General features: G+C 42.4%; 1 protein-coding gene across 9 annotated transcripts in view; it reads left to right on the forward strand.

The window, feature by feature from the left end:
• Positions 1 to 27,342, forward strand: part of CHD8 (chromodomain helicase DNA binding protein 8) — a 65,750-nt gene that overhangs the window by 336 nt on the left and 38,072 nt on the right. For 4 of the 9 annotated variants that reach the window (XM_005856531.2, XM_005856537.2, XM_005856535.2 and 1 more), the window contains exons 2-5: positions 19,553 to 20,608; positions 21,699 to 22,070; positions 23,098 to 23,483; positions 24,474 to 24,588. In XM_005856531.2, coding sequence (XP_005856593.1) covers positions 19,766 to 20,608; positions 21,699 to 22,070; positions 23,098 to 23,483; positions 24,474 to 24,588 — 1,716 coding nt within the window. In that variant the 5' untranslated portion in view covers positions 19,553 to 19,765. Of the gene's footprint in view, positions 1 to 135; positions 156 to 13,101; positions 13,154 to 19,552; positions 20,609 to 21,698; positions 22,071 to 23,097; positions 23,484 to 24,473; positions 24,589 to 27,342 lie in introns of those variants that run through there. The other 5 variants (XM_014537040.1, XM_014537037.1, XM_014537048.1 and 2 more) reach the window with 5 other exon arrangements.

Raw genomic sequence — 27,342 nt, forward strand, 5'->3', positions numbered from 1 at the left:
GCCGCCGTGGAGTTTGGGCGCTTGTCGTTGCGTTCCTGGGCGTGGTGCAGACTTCACGGCAGCTCCTTGTTCTCCTTGCCCCTTCGGAGGAGGGAGACCTCCCCGGCTCCGTTTGGTTTTACTCCATACTTTGGACTCAGAAGTGGGAGATTAGGGTTTGTGTTTTTTTGTTTTTTGTTTTTGGCTTGTGCTCTTGCGTTTTAACAGTAAAAGTGGGTAGGAACGCATGGGGTAAGCGTGTGCAGGTTGTTAGACGTTATTGCGTGTAATTTCTGTGGGTCTTCGGGGGAGAAGAGCAGGCGTTGGGAGAGTGGTTGGAGGCGGGGGCGGGCGTGGGGGCGGAGGGGAGCCCCAGCCTGGCCCCGCCATTGACAGGTCTGCAGCGCGGACGAGGTTTCCGTGGCATTATGTAAACTCTCCTCGGGCGGCAGCCCCCTCCCCCTACCGCGGGGCGAGGGCAGCTTCTTTATTTACCTGCCGCTGGTGTCGCAGGAAACTTCCCTGCCATGGCAGCGGCTGGGCAAATGCAGCAGCGCCCGCCTGCCCTGTCCGGGGCGGTCCTGGCGTGAGGAAGGCCCTCGAAGAGGAGGTGCCCGGTGTAGGGACATGGGGGGGCAGACGTTCAGTGAACCACTCTTTCCAGCGGCTGAGCACGGCGAGCCGCAAGCCACAGACCGAGTATTCCAGGTCCTTTTCTTTTAAAGAACGTCCCAAGCACCAGCCAGAGGAGCTGCAGAGTGGGTGACTCCTGCCTCCTGCCACCCCGCACCCCGCGGCCCCAGATCCTTGACTTACTCCCCCGCCGTCCTGAGCCTGTCGATGCTGCCTGCCAGGGGTTCTCCGCCGGGGTCGTCCTGCCATCAGCCCCATGCCCATCTGGCGTGGGGCGCCTTCGGTACTAGATGCTGAGTCTGCGATGTGAAGACGGCCCTCCTTTAGTGAATGAGATCCTGTCTTCCGCGGCAGAATTTCTTTGGAGTTGGTCACCAAATAGATTTCGGGACAGATTGTCAGCCTCTTTCGGGCCAGAATGTGAGAGGCTTCCCATTCCAAGTATTTTGGAATTAATCCTGCCCCCTTAACAAGAGTTATGAGAAGGAAAACATTTTTCGTTTAAGAAGGCCTGAGTTGCAAGAGTGGCATACCAGTGGGTGTGCAAGGCAGGATGAAGTACACTGGCCAAAGACAGGGTAGGCGCGTGTGTGTGTGTGTGTGGGGGGGGGGGGACAGGCTCGGGTGGGAGGTTTAAAACTGAAGTATCGAAGAAGTGATGGGTGTTGATAAGGCATCTGATGAAGCAGTGAGCGGGTACTTGCACAATTCACACTTTCCCCATGTTGTTTGATCTGTCTTCTGCATCTGGCCTTTTGATTTTGTCAGTACCCAAGTTGACAAAATCCACTTAGACGTGGATAGAAAATGATACAAATCTGCTGAGCTGGCTGTGAATCACCAGGAGACAGAGATCTTGTATTTCCTAGGACAGCCTTGTCTGCAGCATCGCTGGGTGCTGGAGTGGAAGAGTCCTGGCATTATCATCACCACCACTGCAGAGTTTTGGTTGTAAAATGAAAAATTTGACATTTTACGTGAAGGGTCGAGTTTCTGATAGGTAAGGTAGGATGGTGAGGGGGCTCTGTCTTAAAAAACAAACACACACCATTGCACACATCTTTTAAAAACGGTGAGCTCTTTCTAAGCAAAACTACCACTTAAGAGTAACTGGTGGGTGCCAAGAACGGTGCTTGCTTACTGAAAGAATGAGATTTGATATTCCCATCTGCTGAAATACTGTAACATTTTCAGAACATTCAGAGAGATGCCAAATGCTTTAGAGATACTGTGTCCACAGCCCTGCAAGAGTTAAGCTAGCTTCTGAGCTTACGTTGAGCCTAAATAGCTCCGGGATAAACAGAGACAAATATTTTTGTGGACCTCTCACCCTCACCCCTAGAAGTCAGTCCTCTTCTGGGCTTGCATTTGAGCAAGTCCCTAATCTGCAGGCCTTTGCATGAACTACCCTTACACTACCGGGCCAACCTAGTGCTGTGTTTACTATCTTACCTTTAACATTTGATTCTCTCACAGGCAGTCATTTCGTATTTTATTCAGTTTAACTTTATAGAGCCCCTCTTTAATAAATTTTTTATTCTTTTCTTTACAAAGTTAGTGGTCTTCCTTCCATCCTCCGTTATGATTTTGTTCAGTTCATGTTTTTTTACTCACTGACATTGCACCTTTTTGCTTCTGTCTTGCTGAGGCCTTTTAAGGAATGTAGAGAAACACTGAATGATTTCTAGTACCCAAGGAATAGTCGTATTTCTATATGAAACTGTTTACCGTTGCCTGAAAGTTTTTTTAAGCACTTATTACATTCTAAATTTTATCCTGAATGATTTTTCCCTCTTTTATCCTCTCAGTTTTGTCTTATGTGTGTACATGTATGAAGTTGTAATTTAGCTCTTTTTGTGTGTGTTCTAACTCTTTCATACTGCCTTTAAGATTTTCATTGTATTTGTATTGCAAAATAAGTCCATTTTTTTGTAGTTACTGGATGTTTTAAATTTAAACTACAAATTTCTCATTACGCTCTTCTATAAGTACCTGTAATTTTTTTTTGACCTTTCACTTATCCATTATTTTCTGTCCTTCACCAGGTTCTTGGTTGTTTAATGAAGCAAAATGATCAATTTAAAAATATCTTAATTCTTGCCTTCAGATTGCAGCAGGAGACTTTTAAAAATAAAACACTTAATTTCTACCCACTAATGCATGTTACATGATAATCATAAAGTCCAGCAGGCTTAAACAGAAACTAGACTGGCATGGATAATTGCTTTACATTCACCTTCAACAGGGATGGATCCAGGAATGTATTCTAAACAGTGTAGGGAACCTCGACAATGCTCTAGCCTCTTCAGTTTCAGACTATCTAAATATATTCTTATTAGTGTGTTTGTGAAGACTTCCCAGAACATCAGGCTCCTGTTCAAATAAAAATGCCAAAAAAATTCAAAGACAAATCAAGGATTTTAACAAGAAACTTACTCTTAAGCATAATTATTAAGAAAATATTGGGTTTGTCATTGAAAGAATGAAACATCCCTTTCCTCTGTACATTTCCAGAGAAATTTATTGTGTATGGCTTCATTTTATTTGGCATTTTCAGACTTTACTTCATTTTAAAAAGGCAATTAAATGACATGCTACTCAGATTACTAGGCAATAATAGGACCGTGCTTCTTTTCTCCCCTATATGTGAGCACATTAAATGTGATAGTTCTAATTCTTTTGGTAATGCCCCAATACTCCAGTAATTACTAATTTTATAATAAGACTTTTTGGTTTTGAGAGTCTGTAATTTTTCTAAAGCAATGTCAGTACTTCTCTGAGAAAGGAAGTATATTAACTTAATTCTTAATTTCACCTGAGAGAAAGGTTTTCAAGCCCTGTAAAATCTTTCAGATTTCTCCAATTGTCTTTCATTGTCATTATAGAAATCCTTGGGATATCCAAAGCTTTTGTGTTTTCTTTTTCCCCACTATGTACTTTCTTCTTCTTCTTCTTTTTAAATATATTTTTATTGATTTCAGAGAGGAAGGGAGAGGGAGAGAGAGATAGCAAGATCAAATGAGAGAATAATTGATAGGCTGCCTCCTGCACTCCCCACACTGGAGATCAATCCTGCAAGCTGGGCATATGCCCCGACCTGGAATCAAACTGTGACCTCCCGTTTTATAGGTCGATGCTCAACCATTGAACCACACTGGCTGGGCCCCCACTATATACTTTCATTTTTTTTCTTTCACTACATACTTTGGGGTCCACTACATCTTTGGGAATTATTCCTTTGGGACATGGAATAATTTGTACATTGTCCCATTAATGATATGGCATTTTCTTTTTCATTAAGTTCTTGAGGAAATGGTGATTTCAGTAGTTGGGCTGCCTTTTTAAAGTCCAAATCATAGCAGGATTTTTTTTTTAAATCCTCACCTGAGGATATTTTTTCCATTGATTTTTAGAGAGAGTGGACGGAAGGAAAGGAGGAGGGAGAGAGAGAAAACATCGTTGTGAGACACGTTGATTGGTTGCCTCCCATATTCCCTGACCAGGTCCAGGATCAAACTTGCAACCGAGGTGCATGCCTTTGACCAGGAATTGAAACCACGACCCTTTGGGCCTGTGGCCAGTGCTCTAACCACTGAGCACTGGCCAGGGCCATAGCAGGATTTTGTAACAGAACATGATTTTATCAGATATACATCTGCCTAAACAGAATGGGAAAAACTTTGGATTTTTTAATAGAGGCTGCCAAGTTGCATGGATACTGAACTTTTACTCGGTGGTTTCTTCATTGCTTCTAATAAGTGCTCAGTCATTCTCTTTTTTTTACCTCTTGTCTGTGGAGTGGAGCACATTAGTAACACATCAATTCTCCTGTAAAATGTAGTGCTTTTGCTTATTTTTCAGGTATGTCTCCTGTTGGAGCAATCTTTTTCGTAAGGTCTTATATATAGGGAGCGATCACTCACATTTACTCCTCTCCTAAAGATCATGGGAGTCAGAAGTTGAGGCAGCTGGATCCGGGCATATGAACTACCAAGGGACAGCGTGGTTAGTCGGAGAACTGTAAGCTCCATGAGCAGGCATTGTGAAGTAAATGGAGCAGTAGGAGACACTGGCACCATTCCTACAAAGATGAAAAATGATTAATTGAATTACCTGGATGTTGCCCTAGACACCAGTGCTGGTTGAAGTCTTTTCCATGGGCTTGAGGTTAAAGGGTTTTACTGCTTTCTCAGCAGAGTCTTTTCATCCTGCCCAGCAGTCCTGCTATTGTAATTGTGAAACTTTTACATCTATTTCCGTATTCCACCGTTATGCTCAGTAGATCAGCTCAGCCAAGTCTCAAAGGAGTAATTTTGCTTTGAGAGAAATCTTTGGTGGTACTCTTTTAAATTATTGGACAGGGAATAATAAACTTCTTTTTACTTTCCTACTATGTGCCAAACATTGTACATTATCTTTTTCTTTTTAGATATGTTTTTATTGATATTTACAAAGAGAGGAAGGAAGGAAGAGAGAGAGAGAAACATCGATTGGCTGCCTCCTGCACGCCCCCACCGGGGACAAACCCACAACCCAGGCTTGTGTCTCAACCAGGAATTGAATCAGCGACCTCTTGGTGCATGGGTCGACGCTCAACCACTGAGCCACACTGGTCAGGCTGTACATTATCTTTTAATCTTCAGAATAATCCTGAAATGTATGTGATGTTAGCTTCATTCTACAGAGGAGAAAAGAATAAGAGAGTGAAGTTAGGTAACTTAACTAGGAGTAGGACTTTAGTCTGTTGGACCTCAAAGCCCCATTCACTATCTAGCCTCCCCCATTGAAAGGTTCAGTGCTGACCCCTGTGGGACAACTCTATTTGACCACAACATGAGACAAGTAGGCATCTGGTAGCCTGTTAAAGCTGTACCTTTAGCAGTTGTAGAACCTTGAGAATGTAACATTTCTTTTTTAACATGTCTGTTAAAAGGCAAAAAAATAATAGTTTATTTCTTTTATTTAAGTTGGTTATTTTGAAGATAAGAGTATGTGAAATACTTTAAGCTCCACAGGGGGAAATCACTTGGTCAGTCTTGCAAATAACTCCATATTTTTAGCCAATGCACGTCCAAGTAGCACACTAAGTTTTCATTAGTCACTTGTCACTGGGGTCATTTTTTGTGCCTAGAGGCACAAGTGTGATAACAGCGCTTTATAATGTTTCTCCTCCCCCTGCCACACACACCTTTTTAACACAAATGTTGCAGTGAAAACAATCCCTCATAAATAAAGTAAATATTTATATTTTTCTGTTAGGCTGAACAAATGTATGTATATTGCCTCAGTAAAAGTAGAGCATGTAAGAGCGGTGTGTGTGTTGTGTGTGGGGGGCATAAAGAGGACCAGGATTCTGTTACCTAAATTACATATATATTGTTACTGTGCTGAATAACCAAAAGTGGCATTATACAAGGTGGACGTATTGACCCAGTTATATATTCCTCATCTGTAATCCAGAATGTTACTTTCACCTTGGTGACCATGTGCCAGTGAAGAGAAAGATCCAGTCTAACTTCACCAAAGGACCTAAAGATTAGGCTCTTATTTTCTGTTTCAGAGAGAGCAAAACTCGGAGGTTTTACTGGAAAAAAACACACAACACATAATGAGGCTGACTTAAAAATGAATCCATGCCCTATTTTCGAGTCATATGGGTATAGTGTCATCTAGTTGCTGCTTGCCACAGCTTTAAATTGGCCACCACTGAGTCTTTATGGTCCCAAGCCTAAAGAAGATGACTAAAATTTCATTACCCTCAATACTGTCGCACTATAGAAAACAGTGTTTTTATGGGTATTGCCTGTAGCCCCTTTTGCTATATGTAAAAGCTGTGTCCGCTGCAGGTCCTAAAAAGTGAAGATGCTTATGATTTTATGATGCCTCTTCTGAATGCTTCTGGTAGGAAAATGTGCCACTGCTCATTAATTTGTTACTATCTCTGCATTCTGAGAGAAGCCCTTGCTTTTGCCAGAAACCTCCCTATTACCTCTCACTCCCACAAACCTTTGGCTGGAAGTTGAACATGCATTCCTTCAACAAATGTATATTGAATGTCCATTACCACCCAATAGGCAAAGGGAATATTGTAATGAAAAGTCACACACAGTCCTTGACCTTGTGGAACTTTTTCTAATATGGGGGAGGGCATCAAGCTATTAATTATACTATAATCAGTTCAGTCTGTACTACAAAAAAGTCGTGGATGTTACAAGACAATTTATAACAGGGCATGTAACCTACAGCATAATGTAGTCGGGTGGTTAAGATTGTGACTTCTTTTTTTAAAAAAGGAAAGGAGAGGGCTAGAGAGATAGAAACATCAATGATGAGAATCATTGATCAGCTACCTCCTGCACGCCCCCAACCCAGGCATGTTCGAGCCCGCAACCCAGGCATGTGCCCTTGGCCGAAATCAAACCTGAGACCCTTCAGTCTGCAGGCCGATGCTCTATCCACTGAGCCAAATCGGCTAGGGCAAAATTGTGACTTCTGAAGCCACACTGCCTGAATTTGAATCTGGCACTGCTTTTGCTAGCTGTGGATGTTGGGAAAATTATCATTCTGTGCCTCAGTTTTCTCATCTATAAAATAAAGATAGTTATTTTAGGCTTAAGAAAATGAAATGGGTTCTGTATTTGCATTGTTTAGAAGAGTGCCTGTCATGTAACGTATACTGCATAAATTTGGCTTTTTGTCTTGAAGGTCAGGGAAAGCTTTTTTTGAAATGATGATGTTTAAATAAGCTTTGAAGGATAAATAAAAATTAAACAGGCACAATGGAGGGGAACCAGTTAGAAGGCAGTTGCACTAGTTCAGGGAAGTGAGGAGAATAAATTGATCCAGAATGGCAGTAGAGACAGAAGTGGGTGGATTGGAGGGATATTTAGGAGGTAATAGTAGGATTTACGAATATTGGATGTATTTGGTAAGGAAGAGGGTTTCTGGTCTCCGCAGCTATGACTGAATAGGAGATACTGGAGGTTGGTGATCATCTTTGTGTGTGCATGCATGGCAGTGGGGATGGAGGAAACTAGAGGGATGACCAAGGAATCAGTCTCCTTAAAGTCAATAAGCCTCTTATGGGGAGAGTTGGGCAAGTGGATCAACCAAGGAGAATGGAGAAACTACCAAGAAGAGCTATTGAGTAAGTAAGTTATAAGCATATAGGTAATTTGGTAGGAAAAAGTGAGTAATAATTGAGGCCATGCATGTGAATTAGATATTCCTGAAAAGGAAGTATAGAATGATAAATAAAAGGGTTCTAAGACCAAAGCTTGGTGAACTTCAACAGTTAAAGGCTGGTAGAGGAGAATAGCAAAGGAGAACTAGCTAGAGGTAGGAGGAAAACCAGAAAAGTGTGGTATATTGGAAGTCAATTAAGAAAAGTGTTTCAGGGTGTGACTAATTTTTCTGAAATCTTTATGGCCCTTCTTTGGATCCCTGAGAGTCTTAACTTAGGTCTCTCACCACTCAAAGTTGGATACTAGTGATTTAGAACATCTTGATCATAGGTTTAGACTGAACAAAGCCAGTTAGTTGAACATGGTCTTCAGACTCTAGAATCTAAAGTGTAGTTATACCCATTTGCCTTAAATTAGATTTAATATAGAGGAAGAGAGCTGGAGTGCACATTCAAGCTCATAGGAATTAACTTGCTGAAATTAATTATTTTAGAGGCCATTAATTGGGTGATGATCCCACTAAAACTGATTAGGTGGAGAACACTGGCAGAAACAAAATTTTTTCCCAACTGTCTATCCAACAATGTTTGTTGAGTACCTCCTAGGACATAGTGGTATATGCCAAATATTGTGCTAGGTATTTTATTAATCCTCATTACTGGTCCTGTGCCTTGATCCCTCTTTGTAGAGAGAAATGAACTAGACTCAAAAAGGTTAATTTACTTTGTGGGACAAAGATTTGAACCCTCATCCCTCTGACTTGAAAGCTCATTATACCTCCATGTACAAATATAAATGAAATACAAAATAGAAGATAATTATTTTTAAAAAGTACTTAATATGCTGTGTAAGTTCGTATCGGACTGATTACTTTTGGCTTGACAATGAAAAGTAGGGATCAAGAAGATTTTCAATTATTAAATCCAATGGACATTTATTATTGGACATTTTTGCTTGTTCAATGTAATCGGTCCCTCTTTCTCCCCTGTAATACTCTACTCTCTTTGCTTCTGTGACATTGCCCACTCTGCTTCTCTAGCTTTTCCTTCTTTACCTGCTTGGTAGGTATAACTTATTCTGATTCTTAAATCCTGTTGTTTTCCTGAGTTCCTCCTTCGCTTTTCTCACCAAAAAGCTCATTAATTGGGTTTCCAGCTAAGCATTTTGTTTAGCCTCTATACAGTTTTAAACACTTTTAAAAAATGCCTGGCTGGTGTGACTCAGTGGTTGAGCATCGACCTATGAACCAGGAGGTCACTGGTTCGATCTTGGTCAGGGCACGTGCCCGGGTTGCAGGCTCCATCCCCAGTAAGGAGGCTACTGGGGGGTTGGGGGGGTGTAGGAGGCAGCTGATCAATGATTCCGCCTCATTGATATTTCTAACTCTCTCTCTTTCTCCCTTCCTCTCTAAAATCAGTAAAAACATATTTTTAAAAATTAGTTATCTCTTTTATTTATTTATGCAGTGTACATTTAAAACTTAGAAGATTTACATAAACTATTTCTGGCTTGAGAAAAATCTGAAGTTCTCTCTCAACGTTGGATGTACATATGGCAACACTTAACTAGAGCTAAATAGCAGCCACTCTCTGGAATGGACATGGTTCTCCAATTCTTCACAGACCCCAATATTCTCTATTGTCTCCCCAACAGTATTGGTGCAGTTTTTTATATTCTTGCTTTGCTCTTCACACTCCCTGTGTAATCCTCACTCTTGAAACTGCTATTTAGATACTGGTAACTCTACATCTATCACCAAGCCAACTGCTAGATTTATACATCCAACCTCCTGTTGAATATCACTACTCAACATACTATAGGCCACAAACTCAACGTAGTTGAACTCATCTTTGCCTCTAAGCTCCAGGTTCTACCATTTTTTTTAATCTCATAAGCATTAATCAGCTCTTTCCCTTCCTTCTCATCATTACCTTCTAAACCACCACATTGCTATGATTTAGGCTCTACTCATCTTGTTTGCAAACAACAAAAATCATGTTGGCTAACTTAAGAAGAAAGGGAATTTGTGGGAAGGATATTGTATGGCTTACGAAATCAATGGAAATGCTAGAGAATCTGGTTTAAAAAGATCTAAAACCAAGGGAAGTGAGAGATGTGGAAAATATAGCCAAGGTCACACCACGGAACAGTCTGTTTAAGATGATGCAGTAATACTCTGCTGTCTGCCACTGCTGAATGTTATCTAACTGCTTGTTTTGGGTCTTTGCATTACCTCTTCAAAGTCAAAGTTCCCCTAAGGCAGCGGTTCCCAACCTGTGGGTCTCGACCCCTTTGGGGGTCGAACAACCCTTTCACAGGGGTCGCCTAAGACCATCGGAAAACACATATATAATTACATGTTGTTTTTGTGATTAATCACTATGCTTTAATTATGTTCAATTTGTAACAATGAAAATACATCCTGCATATCAGATATTTACATTACGATTCATAACAGTAGCAAAATTACAGTTATGAAGTAGCAACGAAAATAATTTTATGGTTGGGGGGTCACCAAAACATGAGGAACTGTATTAAAGGGTCGCGGCATTAGGAAGGTTGAGAACCACTGCCCTAAGGACTGTCCAGTTAAATTAGTCTAGGTCAGTGATGGCGAACCTATGACACGTGTGTCAGAGGTGACACGCGAACTCATTTTTTTGGTTGATTTTTCTTTGTTAAATGGCATTTAAATATATAAAATAAATATCAAAAATATAAGTCTTTGTTTTACTATGGTTGCAAATATCAAAAAATTTCTATATGTGACACGGCACCAGAGTTAAGTTAGGGTTTTTCAAAATGCTGACACGCCGAGCTCAAAAGGTTCGCCATCACTGGTGTAGGTCATGTGTGTACTTTGTCTCTGCCGGGAAGTGAAGGTGGGACCTCTGCCTCCAGCATCCTCCTGCATCCCCCTGCTCCCTGGCTCTGTAGTGGAAGTTAATATCCAGCTTTCCATTGAAGACTCTCATCTGAGCTATTACCCCAATGTAGGAAGGGGGCTTTTGGTTGTTGGGCAGAAAGAAAAATCAGCAAATAGCACTATACAACTCTTTTCTAGACTACCATAGTAGCCTCCTAACTGCTTCTGTGAACTCTTTACCCTCATCCCCCAAATCTGTTCTCTAACAGCCAGAGCTAGCTAACCAAAATGCAATTCTGGCCATGTCATTCCCTGTTTCAGTGGTTCCTCATCCACCTATAAGAAAAGGCTTTAGCCTTAGCCGGTTGCTCAGTGGTTAGAGCATTAGCCCACGGACTGAAGAGTCTCAGGTTTGATTCTGGTCAAGGGCACATATCTCGGTTGCAGGCTCCATCCCCAGCTCAGGTCAGGGCACATGCAGGAGGCAACCAATCGATGTGTCTGTCATATTGATGTTTCTCTGTCTCTCCCCCTTCCGTTCTCTAAAAATCAATGAAAAAAATATCCTGGGGTAAGGATTAACAAAAAAATTTTTTTAAAATATATTTTATTGATTTTTTACAGAGAGGAAGGGAGAGAGATAGAGAGTTAGAAACATCGATCAGCTGCCTCCTGCACATCTCCTACTGGGGATGTGCCCACAACCCAAGTACATGCCCTTGACTGGAATCGAACCTGGGACCCTTCAGTCCGCAGGCCGACGCTCTATCCACTGAGCCAAACCGGTTTCGGCGAGGATTAACAAAATTTTTTAAAAATGCTTTAGCATCGTATTCAAGGTCCTCCTTGCAGGGTCTGGCCCTTACCTATCCTTTCCATCTCATCTCCCTCTAATTTGTTTTTTTGTGATTTACACTTTGGCAAGACTGAACTACAGAACTATTTAGAGTTTCCACTACGTGCCTCATGTTGTTTCTCATTGCTGTGCTTTGTTTTGTTTTCCTCTTTACTGTCCCTGCTGCCTGAATACCTCTTTGTAGCCCACTTACCTTCCCTAGTTAACTCTTCATTAAGAAAGTACTAAGTTAAGTCTCTTTCATCTGTTTCTGTAATAGCCCCCTGCTTATTTCATTGCACATATCACCTTGTATTATAATTGTTTACATTTGTCACTACTGTCATAATTCCCTCCTCTTTACCCTCTCCCCACATTTATACTCAAATATACTCCTATATATTGAAGGTAGAGGTCATATCTATTTATCTTTGGTTCTCTAATACTACCACATTACTTGGTATATCATATACTCAAATGTAAAGAAAATGAAGAGGCATTTGATGTACATCTTAGAGGATAAATAAGATTTTGATAAGGCAAAGAAATGAAATAAAGATGAGGTTTTGAGCCTGAGTGAATGGGAAAACAACAGTATTGCTGTTTACAGAAGTGGTAATTGGGTGTTCCTAGCAATAGCAGTAATGCTAGAATGTTTAAAAATAGGAGCTCTACAGCCAAGTTAACCTGCTTCCTCGTATGTGTCCTAGAGTACAGAAAGTAGAATTTCAATGGTTACATTTCAGAGGAAATGTGGTCAGATCATCAGCAACTCTTTTTAATAACAGTTTACTTTGGGGGATTTAAGCTTGCATACCATCACTCTGGAGTCGACTAGTCTCACTGGGGATTAGAGTGATCTCGAGTGGCATAGCAAAGTGGACACTGGCCAGTACGCCAGAGCAGTTGAGTTTTAGCAAAATGAGATGGGGGCAGGAGACCAGGTCTTGTGGTGAGCTGAGGGGCTGTTTTGGAGGGGAGGGGCTGGAATTGTCGGAGGGCTCCTGGAAAGAGGTACTGCTGCCCAGGGTTCGAGTGTCAGGAATGCAAACCAGCATTGGGAGTTGTGGCAGAAAGAGTGCTTTATCCTTTAAGAGTAAAAGGCCTCCATATCCCAGCACTGGACTGCCTCGCTCCCATGATGGAGAGAAGATTTGGCCTCTTAATGGGAATGGGGATAAGGTATAGTCACTACAGCCCAAGAGTTGACAGGGCTGCTAGAAGGCAGGGAGTTCAGGAGGCAGAGTTTGCCTGGAGTGGAACCCTCCCTCCTGAGTTCAAGCTGTTTGGTGTACAGAACACAGTGTTGGTGGCAGGGAATTTAATCCCTAGGACTAGTTTCCCGCAGCATGAGACAGTTCCTCTGGCCAGGCCCCTTTTTTTCCAAGCAAGCTGCAGGCTTCGCCTGGGCCCTAGAAACCGGATAGGCCTCTCCGTGCGCTCTCAACCTAACCCGCGGTGGCGGGGGAGGGGAAACTCTCCCAAATCCCACCCTTTACGCTGTTTTGCGTCTTTGCTTCTCTGTGAGTGGCAGTCCATTTTAGCCAATGAGGACGCGGGGCGGGCTGGAGCATGAGGGTAGGTTGCGCAGGAGGAGGGGGAACTGGTGCTGGAGAGACAGCGAGAGGGGCGAACCGGCCCCCCACGCCGCTGCAGGTAAAGGCACCTCTATTCCTACACGAGGGTGAGGCACAGCTCCTTTTCTCCATCTGGGCTTGTCGGGCCTTCCAGCCTGTAGCTTCCGCCCTAACATTGCTCCCACCCGGGCATCCACATCCCCCTTCCGCCGCCCCCCCACACCCCGCATCTTCCCGTCTTGGCCATCCCCACTCTGGAGGGCACCCCGCTAGCTCCCTCCTTCAAGTGCATGTACCTCATCTCCATTTTGGGGGCTCCAGTTGCCAGAAATCTCCCGCTTCTGCTGTATGGGCCTTACTGGCACCAACCCCGGCAGTATGAGCAGGTAATCTACCCGGGTCCCCGCCACCCCCACCCCCAGTCGCGTTTCCCTGTTCATAAACCCCTGACTTCCTTACCTTGCCCCTTCCCTCCTTTCATATGAGTATATGATTTCTGTAGTTTCTCCTTTACCCCCTGGACATACGTACATTCTTTTAGCTTTCATAGTTGTCTATTTTGCTTTTCTTGTTTATTCAGGAGGGCTCACTTTACAGTGTACACCTTTGCCCCCAAATATCTGATTGAGGTGTGAGTGCTTTTTCCTTAGTAATTCGGAAAACGAAAACAGGGTAGTCACATTTAGCAATGAGAATAGCGAAGATAGAGGAAATGGCCTAGGATCTCAGTCTTCTTGAGGAAATCTGAGTGACTCCAAGTTAAAAGCTCCAGTTCTTATGGCCTGTACCCTTCCATCCTTTGCTGTAGATCCCTTGCTGACCCTAAACTGTGATTAAATTCACCTTCGGTGTTTGTTTCCCATTTCTTTATAAGATTTGAGACCCTTTGGGTCTCACAAATGTCTTCATGGTACAGTTTTTAAAGCCTTCTCTTTTAAAATTATACTGGTGATTTTCATTTTAGGCCTTCTGATTATTTTATTTTCAAGGGATTTCTCATTTCAAATTAAGCTGCTTCTGAGCATCTTGTGTTTCAGTAACATGTGTTTATATCTGTCTGCAGCTGATCCTCTTCAAAGGATACAGTACACCCCGCATCTTCCCGTCTTGGCCATCCCCACTCTGGAGGGCACCCCGCTAGCTCCCTCCTTCAAGTGCATGTACCTCATCTCCATTTTGGGGGCTCCAGTTGCCAGAAATCTCCCGCTTCTGCTGTATGGGCCTTACTGGCACCAACCCCGGCAGTATGAGCAGGTAATCTACCCGGGTCCCCGCCACCCCCACCCCCAGTCGCGTTTCCCTGTTCATAAACCCCTGACTTCCTTACCTTGCCCCTTCCCTCCTTTCATATGAGTATATGATTTCTGTAGTTTCTCCTTTACCCCCTGGACATACGTACATTCTTTTAGCTTTCATAGTTGTCTATTTTGCTTTTCTTGTTTATTCAGGAGGGCTCACTTTACAGTGTACACCTTTGCCCCCAAATATCTGATTGAGGTGTGAGTGCTTTTTCCTTAGTAATTCGGAAAACGAAAACAGGGTAGTCACATTTAGCAATGAGAATAGCGAAGATAGAGGAAATGGCCTAGGATCTCAGTCTTCTTGAGGAAATCTGAGTGACTCCAAGTTAAAAGCTCCAGTTCTTATGGCCTGTACCCTTCCATCCTTTGCTGTAGATCCCTTGCTGACCCTAAACTGTGATTAAATTCACCTTCGGTGTTTGTTTCCCATTTCTTTATAAGATTTGAGACCCTTTGGGTCTCACAAATGTCTTCATGGTACAGTTTTTAAAGCCTTCTCTTTTAAAATTATACTGGTGATTTTCATTTTAGGCCTTCTGATTATTTTATTTTCAAGGGATTTCTCATTTCAAATTAAGCTGCTTCTGAGCATCCTGTGTTTCAGTAACATGTGTTTATATCTGTCTGCAGCTGATCCTCTTCAAAGGATACAGTTTCCAATAACAAGATTTATACTTTGAAATAAAATAGTTTATTTTCTGAATGTTTGAGCAGTTAGAGGTTAAATGGGCATCAGTGGTACTTTGTAAAAGTACTTATTACCAAAAAAGAAAAAAAGAAGAAGTCAGCATTTGTCAATATGGCATACATTCATTATCTCCAAGAGGATGGTCAGTACAGAGAAATCTGTAAACAGAATGGATGTTATCTGTTAGACAACTGTTGCAGTGTTTCTCATCCATCATAAGCAATAACTATGATAAACTCCCTTTTGAGAGACCATAAGAAATCTTACCCCACTACAGGTGTCGATAACCCCTGAGCAGGGATGCTTCTTTTTTCTCTGCTCCAGCACTCCCCGACCCCCATCTTTTATACATCCTTACTAGCCAAGAAAATTTTGTCCTGTTTTACTGAATATAAATAACCTAAACACAGGTGTGTTTTCTCTTTCCATTTGCTAAGTATAAAATTAGGACATTGAATACACATTTTCAAACTACTGTACCTTCCATCGCCCAGTTGAGAGTCACTGCTTTATTGTAAAGTATGGGGAGATTGAGATGGAAGAGTAGAGTAGAATTAAAGTCCTTTATGATTGGACAATTGAAATGGGCAAGGGTAAGAAGACCTGTAAAATAAGAAAAGGAGAGTTAGAACTCTAAAAAGAAAAAAGAACACCTCAAGAAGAACTATATTAAAGGTGATAAAACTGCAGAAGAACAAGTTTAGAATTACATTGAAGGAAAAGCGTAGTTAGCCCTTTAAGAAGGAGGTGAATCCTAGCTGGTTTGGCTCAGTGGATAGAGCATCAGCCTGCAGACTGAAGGGTCCTGGGTTCTAATGCTGTCAAGGGCACATGCCCCAGTTGTGGGCTTGATCCCCAGTAGGGGGCGTGCAGGAGGCAGCTGATCGATGAGTCTCTCTCATTGATGTTTCTATCTCTCCCTCTCCCTCTCTGAAATCAATAAAAATATATTTAAAAAAAAAAAAAAAGGAGGAGGAGGAGGTGAGATGCCGGACTATTATATAAAACATTTCTTAGTGTTAACTGCCTTGTTATTTGGAGAATATAGGTGATGGTCTTGGATTTTAACCTTAACTGACTAGTTTGTTGCACTTTTCCCCAACTCATTCCTCAAGGTTTCTGTCATTAGTTTGGAATTAGTGAAAGTGATGAATTGTAACCATTAAATTCTGTCTTTCCTTTGGAGCATATACATGTGTATATGTGTTTTGAGCAGGTATGACTTCCTTATCTAGGTACTTGCTTTACTTGGGGCATCTAAATGCTTCATATATTTCTGTGCTTAACACCTATTTTTACTCCCAGGTTTGAACCATGGGATAGATGAGCTTTGTAGGATAGGCCAGCTCTGGATACAGCCAGGATGATCCACAAGTAGGAATAGATGTGCTGGGAGATGTTTAATCTTTTGAGGGGAAAGGACATCTTAAAGGTGGGAGTTAGAAAAGGAGCAGGAGGCTAGGATTTAAAAACATGTACAAGCCCTAACCAGTTTGGCTCAGTGGATAGAGCGTGGGCCTGTGGACCGAAGGGTCCCGGGCTCGATTCCAGTCAAGGGCATGTACCTCAGTTGCAGGCTCCTCCCTGGCCCAGGCCCTGGTTGGGGCTCGTGTAGGAGGCAACCAATCGTGTTTCTCTTACATCAATATTTCTCTCTTTCCCTTTCTCTTCCACTCTCTCTAAAAATCAGTGGAAAAATATCCTCGGGTGAGGATTAAAAACATGTACAAGAGCCCTGGCTGGTTTTGCTTAGTGGATATAGCATTGGCCTGCAAACTGAAGGGTCCCAGGTTTGAGTCCAGTCAAGGGCACATGCCTGGGTTGCAGGCTCAATCCCCAGTAGGGGGTGTGCAGGAGGCAGCCAATCAATGATTCTCTCTCATCATTGATGTTTCTCTCTCTCTCTCTCTCTCTCTTTCTCCCACTCTCTCTCCCTTCCTCTCTGAAATCAATAAAAATATATTTAAAAAAACACAACAACACATGTTCAGGATGAATTAGATTAGTAGAAGTGAATTGATGGGATGGGACTGAGAAGCAGTGAAACTTGGTGGTGTGTCTTTAAGTCAGTGATGGAGTTTTTTAAATTATTGGGCCCAGACTGAACCAAGAGAAGCAGAAATTTGACCTAAAAACTGGGAAGGAAGATAAATGGTAAGTGCATTGACCTGTAGAGACTTAGCAAGAAGTCGTGGAAAGGACAAAATACCTCATGAAAGAAAAGGCAAGTTATAAACTATTACCAGCATAAACTAATTAGTGGAAACTTTCATTGTAGTTTTTATATGGCATCTCTTATTTAGTGTAACTTCTCTGATAGTAAATAGGAGATGAAAGATAATAGGTAGCAAAGTAAGGGCATAGCTAGAAAAAAGTTGATAATAGTGTTGAGGAAGTTTATAAAATGATAAGAGTAGATTTTCATTAAATCAAGAAACAGTCACTTTTCTGATCACCATTTAAACAAATATTTTTATTGATTTTTTTAGAGAGAGAGAGGAAGGGAGAGGGAGATAGATAAAAACATCCACGCGAGAGATACATTGATTGGCTGCCTCCTGCATAACCTCTCATGCCCTCCTCCCCCACTGGGGATTGAGCCTGCAATCCAGGCATGTGCCCTGACTGGGAATCAAGCCGGGGACCTCTTGGTTCATGGATCTGTGGTCAACCATTGAACCACACTGGCCAGATGTGATCACCATTTTGAGTAAGTTTGGGGCAGGCATTAGGAGAGGCTGGAATATGCTGGTGGAATATGTTAGTCAGGGATGGGAAATGATAGGGATTCTGGGTGAGATATGAGAGTACATAATTGCTGAAGCAAGGTAGATTTTGTTTAACATTGGTGGAGATGCCATGTATACTTCGTAATTTTGACTGATGTACCAGTTACTGATGAGTCTGTTCTTTTTATCTGTGTCCAGGATATATTTACCCATATTACTATATTGTTTTGTAAGGATAACTGGAATGTGTTAAGGAAGAGGAAAAGTTTTGGGGTTGTGTGGAAAAGCCTTCTTCGGTAAAGTCTACTGTATCACTGACAGATTTCCTCTCTACTGCCTCTAAAACTTAGGAGAAATGGTCTTATCAATCAAGGCTTTCCAAGATTGTCAAATATTGACATCATATGACAAAGAACAGATACTACTTTTTATATAGTTTAGTTATTGCTGATGTACTTATCTCTTTTCTTAGTTTTTGCTTTTTCCAGCATTCTCATGAACTTGAAGCCCCAGATGTGGGCTTAGTAAACATATTTTCAGTTATTTGTAGAACAGTTTTTCAAGATGGAAAGCTTTCTACTGTCTCATCTTAAAATTAGGGAATACCATTTAGTGTCTGTAAGGCCTGAATGGTTCATACCAGATACAGCAAGCTAATATATTAATTCATTAAATATTTTTGAGTATTTACTGTATATATGATATCCTGCTGGTTCTTTAGGGATCCAGAGATAAATAAGACATGGTCCCCATTATCAGGAACTTTTTTGTCTCTGCGAAGGAGGAGCTAGGCCACCATGCAGGATTGTGCAGGGTGTACATTGTACATATTCATTATCAAAAATGATAATATGACAGTTTTTCCAGCAGATGGCAGACAAGCATCTTCAGGAGCAGGCAGTGTTTTATAATTTGCACAAGGGAATCATTTGGGCCTTCAGAGGATATAAACATTTTAGTATAATATTAGATATAAATACTTTCAATAAGGTGTAAACAGTGCTGTGGTATTTAAAGGTGAGGGACCAGGTCATCACAAATTGCTCTGTTGATAAAGGGGCTCACCTTATGGAGAAGACCTTGAGGGTGGGAAAGATTTCAGCTGGGAGAGAGGTTAGGGGTGTTCCAAGTATTTTATCTTAAATATGAGAAAGGGGGGAGGGGATTCATAACAGAAATACTGTGTATAGGTTAATTAATATGTTAATTAGAATAAACTTTACAAAACTTCCTGGGTAAAATTATACTATAAGCATATTAGCAAGATTGTACTATGAGCTTGGTTAAAGGTATTATTTTTGCCAGTAGTAAGTAAAAGTATCTAAAATACAAGGGAAATTTATAAAATACAATATATTCAAAAACCTCTATCTGCAGTCTCTGAAATGCTGCTAGTATATCATTAAGGCCTGTCAACTTAAGAAACCTAAGTAGAAGGTGAATGACTATTAAATTTTCTGATCTTTACCTAAGAATGATAATTGTAAAAAGAAATGGACAAAGACACCTGAATGATCTTGACAGACAGTAGCGTCGAAGTGTAGAGTCCAAAAAGGGGGTTGAGTTTATTTTTTTATTTTTTTTTGTTTTAGTTTTGAAGCAGAAATGTGGGTGTTTTCTTCTTTATCTCTGCCTCAGATTACCCATATTTCCCTCTTATTATTTTGATGTGATTTGATATTAAGGATGGTACCTAAGAAGGAGACATTTTTCCTGGGGTTACCTACTTTGCTTATTTTTCATTTGTCTTCCCACAACAGGAGTTCTACCATCTTCCTCTGAAGACCTAGCCATCTTGCTCCATGAAGGTCAGGACAATCTGACATGCACTTGTTTCTTGCCTCTTTACCTGAAGAGTAGTCTTCCATTGTGTACATTTTTTTCTTAATAGGGGAGGGGAGGGGAGAGCCAATACCCCCCCTCCCCTTCCCTCCCTATATCTTGGGGGAAGTACCCTCCATTGCTTTCCCAAGATGGCAGACCCCATCATGGATCTGTTTGATGACCCAAATTTATTTGGCCTGGACTCTCTGACTGATGACAGCTTCAACCAGGTCACACAAGACCCCATTGAGGAAGCCCTTGGACTACCAAGCTCTCTGGACTCCTTGGATCAAATGAACCAGGATGGTGGAGGTGGTGATGTGGGGAATCCATCAGCAAGTGACCTGGTCCCCCCACCAGAGGAAACAGCCCCCACAGAACTTCCCAAGGAATCAACAGCTCCAGCTCCAGAATCTTTAACCTTGCATGATTATACCACTCAGCCCATCAGCCAGGAGCAGCCAGCCCAACCTGTCTTACAGACACCAGCGCCAACAGCAGGACTTTTGCAGGTCTCCAAGAACCAGGAGATCCTGAGCCAAGGGAATCCTTTCATGGGTGTCTCTGCCACAGCTGTGTCCTCTAGTAGTCCTGGAGGGCAACCACCTCAGTCAGCCCCTAAGATTGTTATCCTTAAAGCCCCACCGAGCTCCTCAGTCACTGGTGCCCATGTGGCACAAATTCAGGCCCAAGGTATCACCAGCACAGCTCAGCCCCTAGTGGCTGGCACAGCCAATGGTGGAAAAGTCACTTTTACCAAAGTGCTAACCGGCACTCCCCTTCGACCAGGTGTTTCCATTGTCTCTGGTAATACAGTGTTGGCCGCCAAGGTCCCTGGGAACCAGGCTACTGTTCAGCGCATTGTCCAGCCCAGCCGACCAGTAAAGCAGCTGGTCCTACAGCCAGTTAAGGGTTCAGCTCCTGCTGGAAACCCTGGGGCCACAGGGCCCCCACTGAAGCCTGCAGTTACACTGACCTCTACACCTACTCAGGTGACTTGAGTGAAAGGGGGAGGTGAATTTTGGTTTAGTAGAGGGCCCAGCAACTGTGTGAGAGAGAGCACACAGAGCTCTAGGAAATCCTGGATAAATTTCATCTTTGCTTTTTAAAAAAATATATTTTATTAATTTTTTTTTTACAGAGAGGAAGGGAGAGGGATAGAGAGTTAGAAACATCCATGAGAGAGAAACATTGATCAGCTGCCTCCTGCACACCCCTTACTGGGCATGTACCTGCAACCAAGGTACATGCCCTTGACTGGAATCGATCCTGGGACCCTTGAGTTCGCAGGCCGACGCTCTATCCACTGAGCCAAACCGGTCAGGGCCCATCTTTGCTTTTTATCAGTTAGTGTTAACATCCACGTACTTACTGCTTATCGGGTAGAAGCAGTTAGTGTTAACATTTTTTTGAACCCTTACTACCTATTTACACTACCTAGCTGATACTGAACAGGACAGCTACAGTCCCTCTACTTAACAGAGCTCATGGTCTGCCAGGCCAGACAAATGGCTAGACAAGAATTCACAATAATGTATGATAGAAAGTTTTATGAGGAATATAGGATCCTATGGGAACAAAGAATCATTTTGGGGGAAAAGTATATTTGTAAGACAGACAAGCTATGTGTATCTTTCCCCTGTTCTTATTACTGATTGTCCTCCTCCTGCTTTGCCTATTGAAAAGGCTAGTTTCTATTCTAAGAAAATAGAGGCTCTTGCCTCTGAAAAAAGGGCCAAAGAGTTTAGGGGGGAGGGCAGTAGTATTAAGATAAGTAGGACCTGTAGAAAGAAACTATAAGAAGGTGGATTTCAGTTCAATATAGACTTCTGTTCTAAGAGAGTTCCAGAAAGTGGAGTGACTACCTTGGAAGATAACCCTCCTATCAGGGGTTTTTAAAAAATAGGCTTGTTACCTGTGCTACAGAAAAGATTCTGTCAAGACAGATAAGATGAACAAAATGAATTATACTGTGTTCTACCTCTCAGTTTTTACGTTTTTAGGATGAGGAAAACTGCTGTAAATATTTAGGTGTATATTATTCTTTAATGTACTTTTTGCAATTTCCTTTCTTCACTCTAGGGTGAATCGAAACGCATCACCCTGGTCCTCCAGCAGCCACAGTCTGGAGGTCCCCAAGGACATCGGCATGTCGTGCTAGGGAGTCTACCAGGGAAGATAGTGTTACAGGGCAACCAACTAGCAGCCCTGACTCAAGCCAAGAATGCCCAGGGGCAGCCCGCCAAAGTAGTAACTATCCAGCTGCAGGTGCAGCAGCCACAGCAGAAAATCCAGATCGTACCACAGCCTCCATCATCACAGCCGCAGCCCCAGCAGCCACCCTCATCCCAGCCGGTAACGCTCTCCTCTGTGCAGCAGGCTCAGATAATGGGACCGGGACAGAGCCCAGGACAAAGACTTTCAGTACCACTCAAGGTGGTACTTCAGCCACAGGTGAGACTTACATGGTTAGGGAGGAAAATAGACCTCAGTCTCTTGCTAGTACCCTCAGCAACCACTCCTTGGTGAGGGTGGGGGCCAGTCTAGATTCATACCTCTGAACTGAGATGTAGAATTTTATTTCTTTCACCCATGAAAACCTTGTTTTAATTATATTATGGAAAGATTTGAGGGTTATTGTTGGCTTTGGGATAAGGGGTGATTTATCTCATATTTGTCTTTGAAGTGTTTCATTTACAATCTTTTCCTACTTTTGTGAAATAAAGATGGTTTTAAATAGCTTCATTTGAAAGATAAAGAAATAGTCTTAATGAGGCCAAGTGATTATCACTCCTCCCACCCCCCAGGGAGATAAAAGGTAGGCTAAGAGTAGAATTTGAGTTTTTTTACTTTAAGTCCAGAGACCAGAATTGGCTATATTGTGTGAACATTTTCTAGAGTAATGGAGATTGGTATTGACATTAGGAGCATGGCTAAAGGATATTGAAGTTTAATTTGACACAGTTTTTTTATTTTTATTTTTTATTAATCTTCACCAGATGATATTTTTTCCATTGATTTTTAGAGAGAGTGGAAAGGAGTGATGGAGGAGAGAAGAGAGAGAAACATTGGTGTGAGAGAGACACATTGATTGGTTGCCTCCTGCATGTGCCCTGACCTGGACCTGACCTGAAAGGAACACACCTGGGGCCAGGGATGAGGCCAGGAATCGAACCTGCAACCCAGATACTTCCCTTGACTAAGAAACAAACCCCCATGACCCTTCAGTGCCGAGGCTGACACTCTAACCACTGAATCATGCCAGACAGGGCTAACTTGGCACAATTCTGGTTGTTGTTTTTTATTACCCTCTTCCCACACACACAAAAAAAATTTTTTTTTAAGTGTCCAGATTTACTGGGATTTGGGTCTGAACCTGATTCTTGAGGAATTAGAGAACTAAAGTTTCTGGCCCACCTGCTTCAGAACTGTTTTATTTAGCTACAAGCATGTTAACATTTCAGTGTTTTCATTTCTATAGGCTAGCTCTTCCCAAGGGGCCTCTTCTGGACTTTCTGTAGTTAAAGTCCTGAGTGCCAGTGAAGTGGCAGCTCTGTCCTCACCAGCAAGCTCTGCTCCTCATATGGGGGGCAAGACAGGAATGGAGGAAAACCGCAGGCTGGAGCACCAGAAGAAACAAGAGAAAGCAAATCGGATTGTAGCAGAGGCCATTGCTAGGGCCCGGGCTCGAGGTGAGCAGAACATACCTCGAGTCCTGAATGAGGATGAGTTGCCCAGTGTTCGGCCTGAGGAAGAAGGTGAAAAGAAACGCAGGAAAAAGAGCAGTGGGGAGAGGCTCAAGGAAGAAAAGCCAAAGAAGAGCAAAACATCTGGTACCTCCAAAACCAAGGGCAAGAGTAAGCTGAAGTAAGTACTACCCTTTGGTACTCGGGACATTTGAGGACAGTGCACTCATTTTTACATTAATGCTGAGGAAATACTTGTATTTAGCAGCAACATAGTTCAAAGTGATCTGTCTGCTGGTGTCTGTCAGAGAAGATAATAAGGCCTTTTCTGTCATAATGCTTACATGATTTGTTAAACAGAAATTTGCATATTTTGAAAGAATCACTAAGGCACAGGAAAAGATCCTTGTGTTTGGGGTTACATTTAAAAGCTGTGACTATGTTTTTATATATTCGTCCTGATTTGGTATCACTGTAGTGTGAAGAATTCCTCACTATCCCCCTACCCCCCACATTAGGAAAAGAGCTGCTGAAGACAGCTGTCCTGTTCTTCATCTCATCTGTGAACTAGAGAAGGCAGTTGCTGATAGTCTTAAGCAGTGTTGACAGCACCATGCTTGCCATGCATTCTTGTCACACCTAGTGTTCTCTCTTTCATGTCTTCTGGCTTTATTCCTTTCTCCTCAGCTTCTATTCCCTAGGATTTTTCAGCATTTATGGTGAAATCATAATAATGCTTTATATTTGTATATGATATTTTAGCTTTTAAAAAACAAATTTCATGTCTATTATTTTAGTTGATCCTCAACAACTATCAGACCAGGTATCATCAATGCTTACAAAAGAGGAAACATGCTCAGCTAGTGACAGAACTGGAACTAAAATAAGGCCTTACAATTCTTAGTCTAGTATTCATTCTGCTCTGTTATGCTACTTTGCCTCAGATATTTGTAAATACAGTGGTAGTAAGGATTTGACAAATCTGGTATAGAGGTCAGCCAGTGGTTTAGAAACCCCAAAATCTTTTCCAGACACCCCACAGACTAAATAAAGATCTAGATCCTTCTGTCTGTCTGGAAGCTTTATCTGTAATGGTTTAGATTAATTATATTTTCTTACTCCTAAATTTTCCTTGCCCTCATTGAAAATTATTTTGTTTTTTCCATTTTAGCACCATCACTCCTGTGGTGGGTAAGAAGAGAAAACGTAATACCTCATCTGATAATTCAGATGTAGAAGTCATGCCAGCCCAATCACCCCGGGAAGATGAAGAAAGCAGCATTCAGGTAAAAGAATCCCTAAAGAACTTATAGAAAAATCATGTTTAATTCTGAGAGACATAGTTACTAAAAGACTATAAGCCTATGTATATTTCAGCAGTTTTTCTAATCCAGAGCTAGGCCTAAAAGGTAAAAGAGATGGGACCTGGTCATGATCATGTCTTTTTAAATGTTTCCCCTTTTAGGCAAAAAGCATATTACTGTAAAAATAGCAATATTCATTTTCTTAAATTCTAGTGTTTCAAACACTAAACAAAAATGAAATTATGTTGCATGATTGTTATCATGGATATGTCTGTACTTTGGTTTCTGTTAGAAGTATCCCTTTTGCCTTACCTTTTCTACACTCAAGGCTTCTGACTCTGAACTAGGCTGCTTAGGCGCAATGTTTTCTTCTACCTTTTGATGATGAGGGGCATTGGAAGAGAATAAAAGAAGCCAGACCAGAAGAACTTTGGTTCTCTATCTCTGATTGTTGCCTTGAGATACCATCTTTGACTCGTTTCCAACCATAGATAGAACCTGGTATTAAGATTCAGGAGACTCATGGTAATTCTAAGTAGCTCTTCGGGCCTGGCCCATTTACTTAACTTAGCTGTATCTGTATTCCTCTTCTGTAAATGGAGATTTGGACTAAACAAATCTTAAGTGCCTCTGTAGCTATTAATATTTATCAGTGCCTCCCCTCTTTCTTAATATACATTCAATACATTGACAAACTGATGTTTGAGTTCTTCTGGGGAAAATTAAGAATAGCCAAGGGAGCATCTGAGATCTTGCTTCCCAGCATGTCGTTAGTTTGGCTAAAATAAATAGTTACAAATATTAAATGTCCATTGGTGTAGAAAAAGTTAAATAAAATTATGAAAACTTTTGTAATAGACCACTGCATGGCAATTAAAAACAATGAAGTAGAGTAGGGTGAAAAGTATATTTGTAAGACAGACAAGCTATGTGTATCTTTCCCCTGTTCTTATTACTGATTGTCCTCCTCCTGTTTTGCCTATTGAAAAGGTTAGTTTCTATTCTAAGAAAATAGAGGCTCTTGCCTCTGGAAAACTCTCCACATTAAAAGAAAAAGCTAGATGTAGAATAGTGTATATAACGTAGGCATATCTCCTTTTATTGTTCTTCACATATTGCATTTTTTACAAATTGGAGAAAAGTCCCTTCATCAGCAAAAAGGTTTTGACTTGCTGAAAGAACTCAGGTGATGGTTAGCATTTTTTTTAGCAATATAGTAGTTTTAATTAAAATATCTACTTTTTTTTGAGATAATGCTATAGTACACTAAGAGAAAGAGAGACTGTATACATGTGTATGCATCCTTTTTTTTTCTGAAGGATACACACATTTTTAAGAGTATATAATATACCAGGGGGCCAGTGCATGAATTTATGCACCTTGAAAGAAACTGTGGGCTGCGAGGCTGCTTTGGGCACAGGGGTGGGTCTTGGCCCATCCTCTGCGCTCTCACCTGTCCCCTCCCGCCACAGCCCCAGGTCCCATCTGCTGGCAGCCCCACTCCCACTACTGCCGCTCCCATGCACTGACGGCGCCGGGCCTTCTTGCACCTGCTGACAGTGCAGAGTGATTGGGGCCTGCGCCATCAGTGGGTGCGAGCTGGCTGTGCCCCAATTGCCCCTCAGGAGCAGGGGGAGGTGGAGAAGCCCTCAGGGGCAATCGAGGCCAGCAGCAGCCGCTTGCACCCTCTGAGCGAGCAGGGCCGGCACCAGCAGTGGGTGTGAGCAGTGGCTCTGGTGCTGGTAGTGTGTGCGAGAGGTAGCTGCCGGCCCTGATTGCCCCTCAGGATCAGGGGGAGGTGCAGAAGGGGAGGTGGAGAAGCCCTGAGGGACGATCGGGACCGGCAGCAGGAGCGAGCAGCAGCTCCGGTGCTGGGAGTGGGTGTGAGCAGGGCCGGCACTGGCAGCAGGTGTGAGCACCCAGTGGGACCCCGGTGCTCGGGGGCAAAGAATTTTCAGTAACTACCAAAGGCTCGCCCCAATGACAGCAACTGGCACCCAGCCTTGGTCTAGTGCCCCCGCTCACCTGCTCCACCATCCCACCGCAGCCAATGCCCGCCATGTTCCACACACGCCCCCTGGTGGTCAGTGCACGTGATAGCGACTGGTTGTTCGGTTGTTCCACCATTCAGTCTATTTGCATATTAGGATATCGTATATAATAAAAGCCTAATAGCTAAGTTGTCCAGTCAGCTGTTCAACCAATCAAAGCATAATATTCTATTGATATGCTAAGGCTGCTCAACCACTTGCTGTGACATGCACTTACCACCAGGGGGCAGACACTCCAACCAGTAGGTTAGCTTTCTGCCGAGGTCCAACTGATTGGGACTGAACAAAATGGCTGGACACTCCCTGGAGCCCTCACGCCGTCCCTCCCTGGCTGGCCAACCTCCTATGTCCCTCCCCGGCCCCAATTGTGCAATGGTGGGGTCCCTCAGCCTGGCCTGCGCCCTCTTGCAATCCAGGACCCCTTGGGGGATGTCAGAGAGCTAGTTTCAGCTCGATCCTGCAGGCCAGGCCAAGGGACCCTATTGGTGCATGAATTCGTGCACAGGGCCTTTAGTTATATATATAGATAATCTTTGAGGAAATGCGTTGAAGGCTAAGTGGGTCATGGTTACATAGTTTCAGATTTGTTCTTTGGAATCATGAGGTGTTTTTTAAAATTTTTTGACAATTTATTATTTTGTTATTTAGGTTAAAAAAATACACAGGGTGGGGCAGGCAGGCAGAG

The sequence above is a fragment of the Myotis brandtii genome, unplaced genomic scaffold (genome assembly GCF_000412655.1).
Source record: "Myotis brandtii unplaced genomic scaffold, ASM41265v1 scaffold1031, whole genome shotgun sequence".
In the NCBI taxonomy this organism is placed as follows: domain Eukaryota; kingdom Metazoa; phylum Chordata; class Mammalia; order Chiroptera; family Vespertilionidae; genus Myotis; species Myotis brandtii.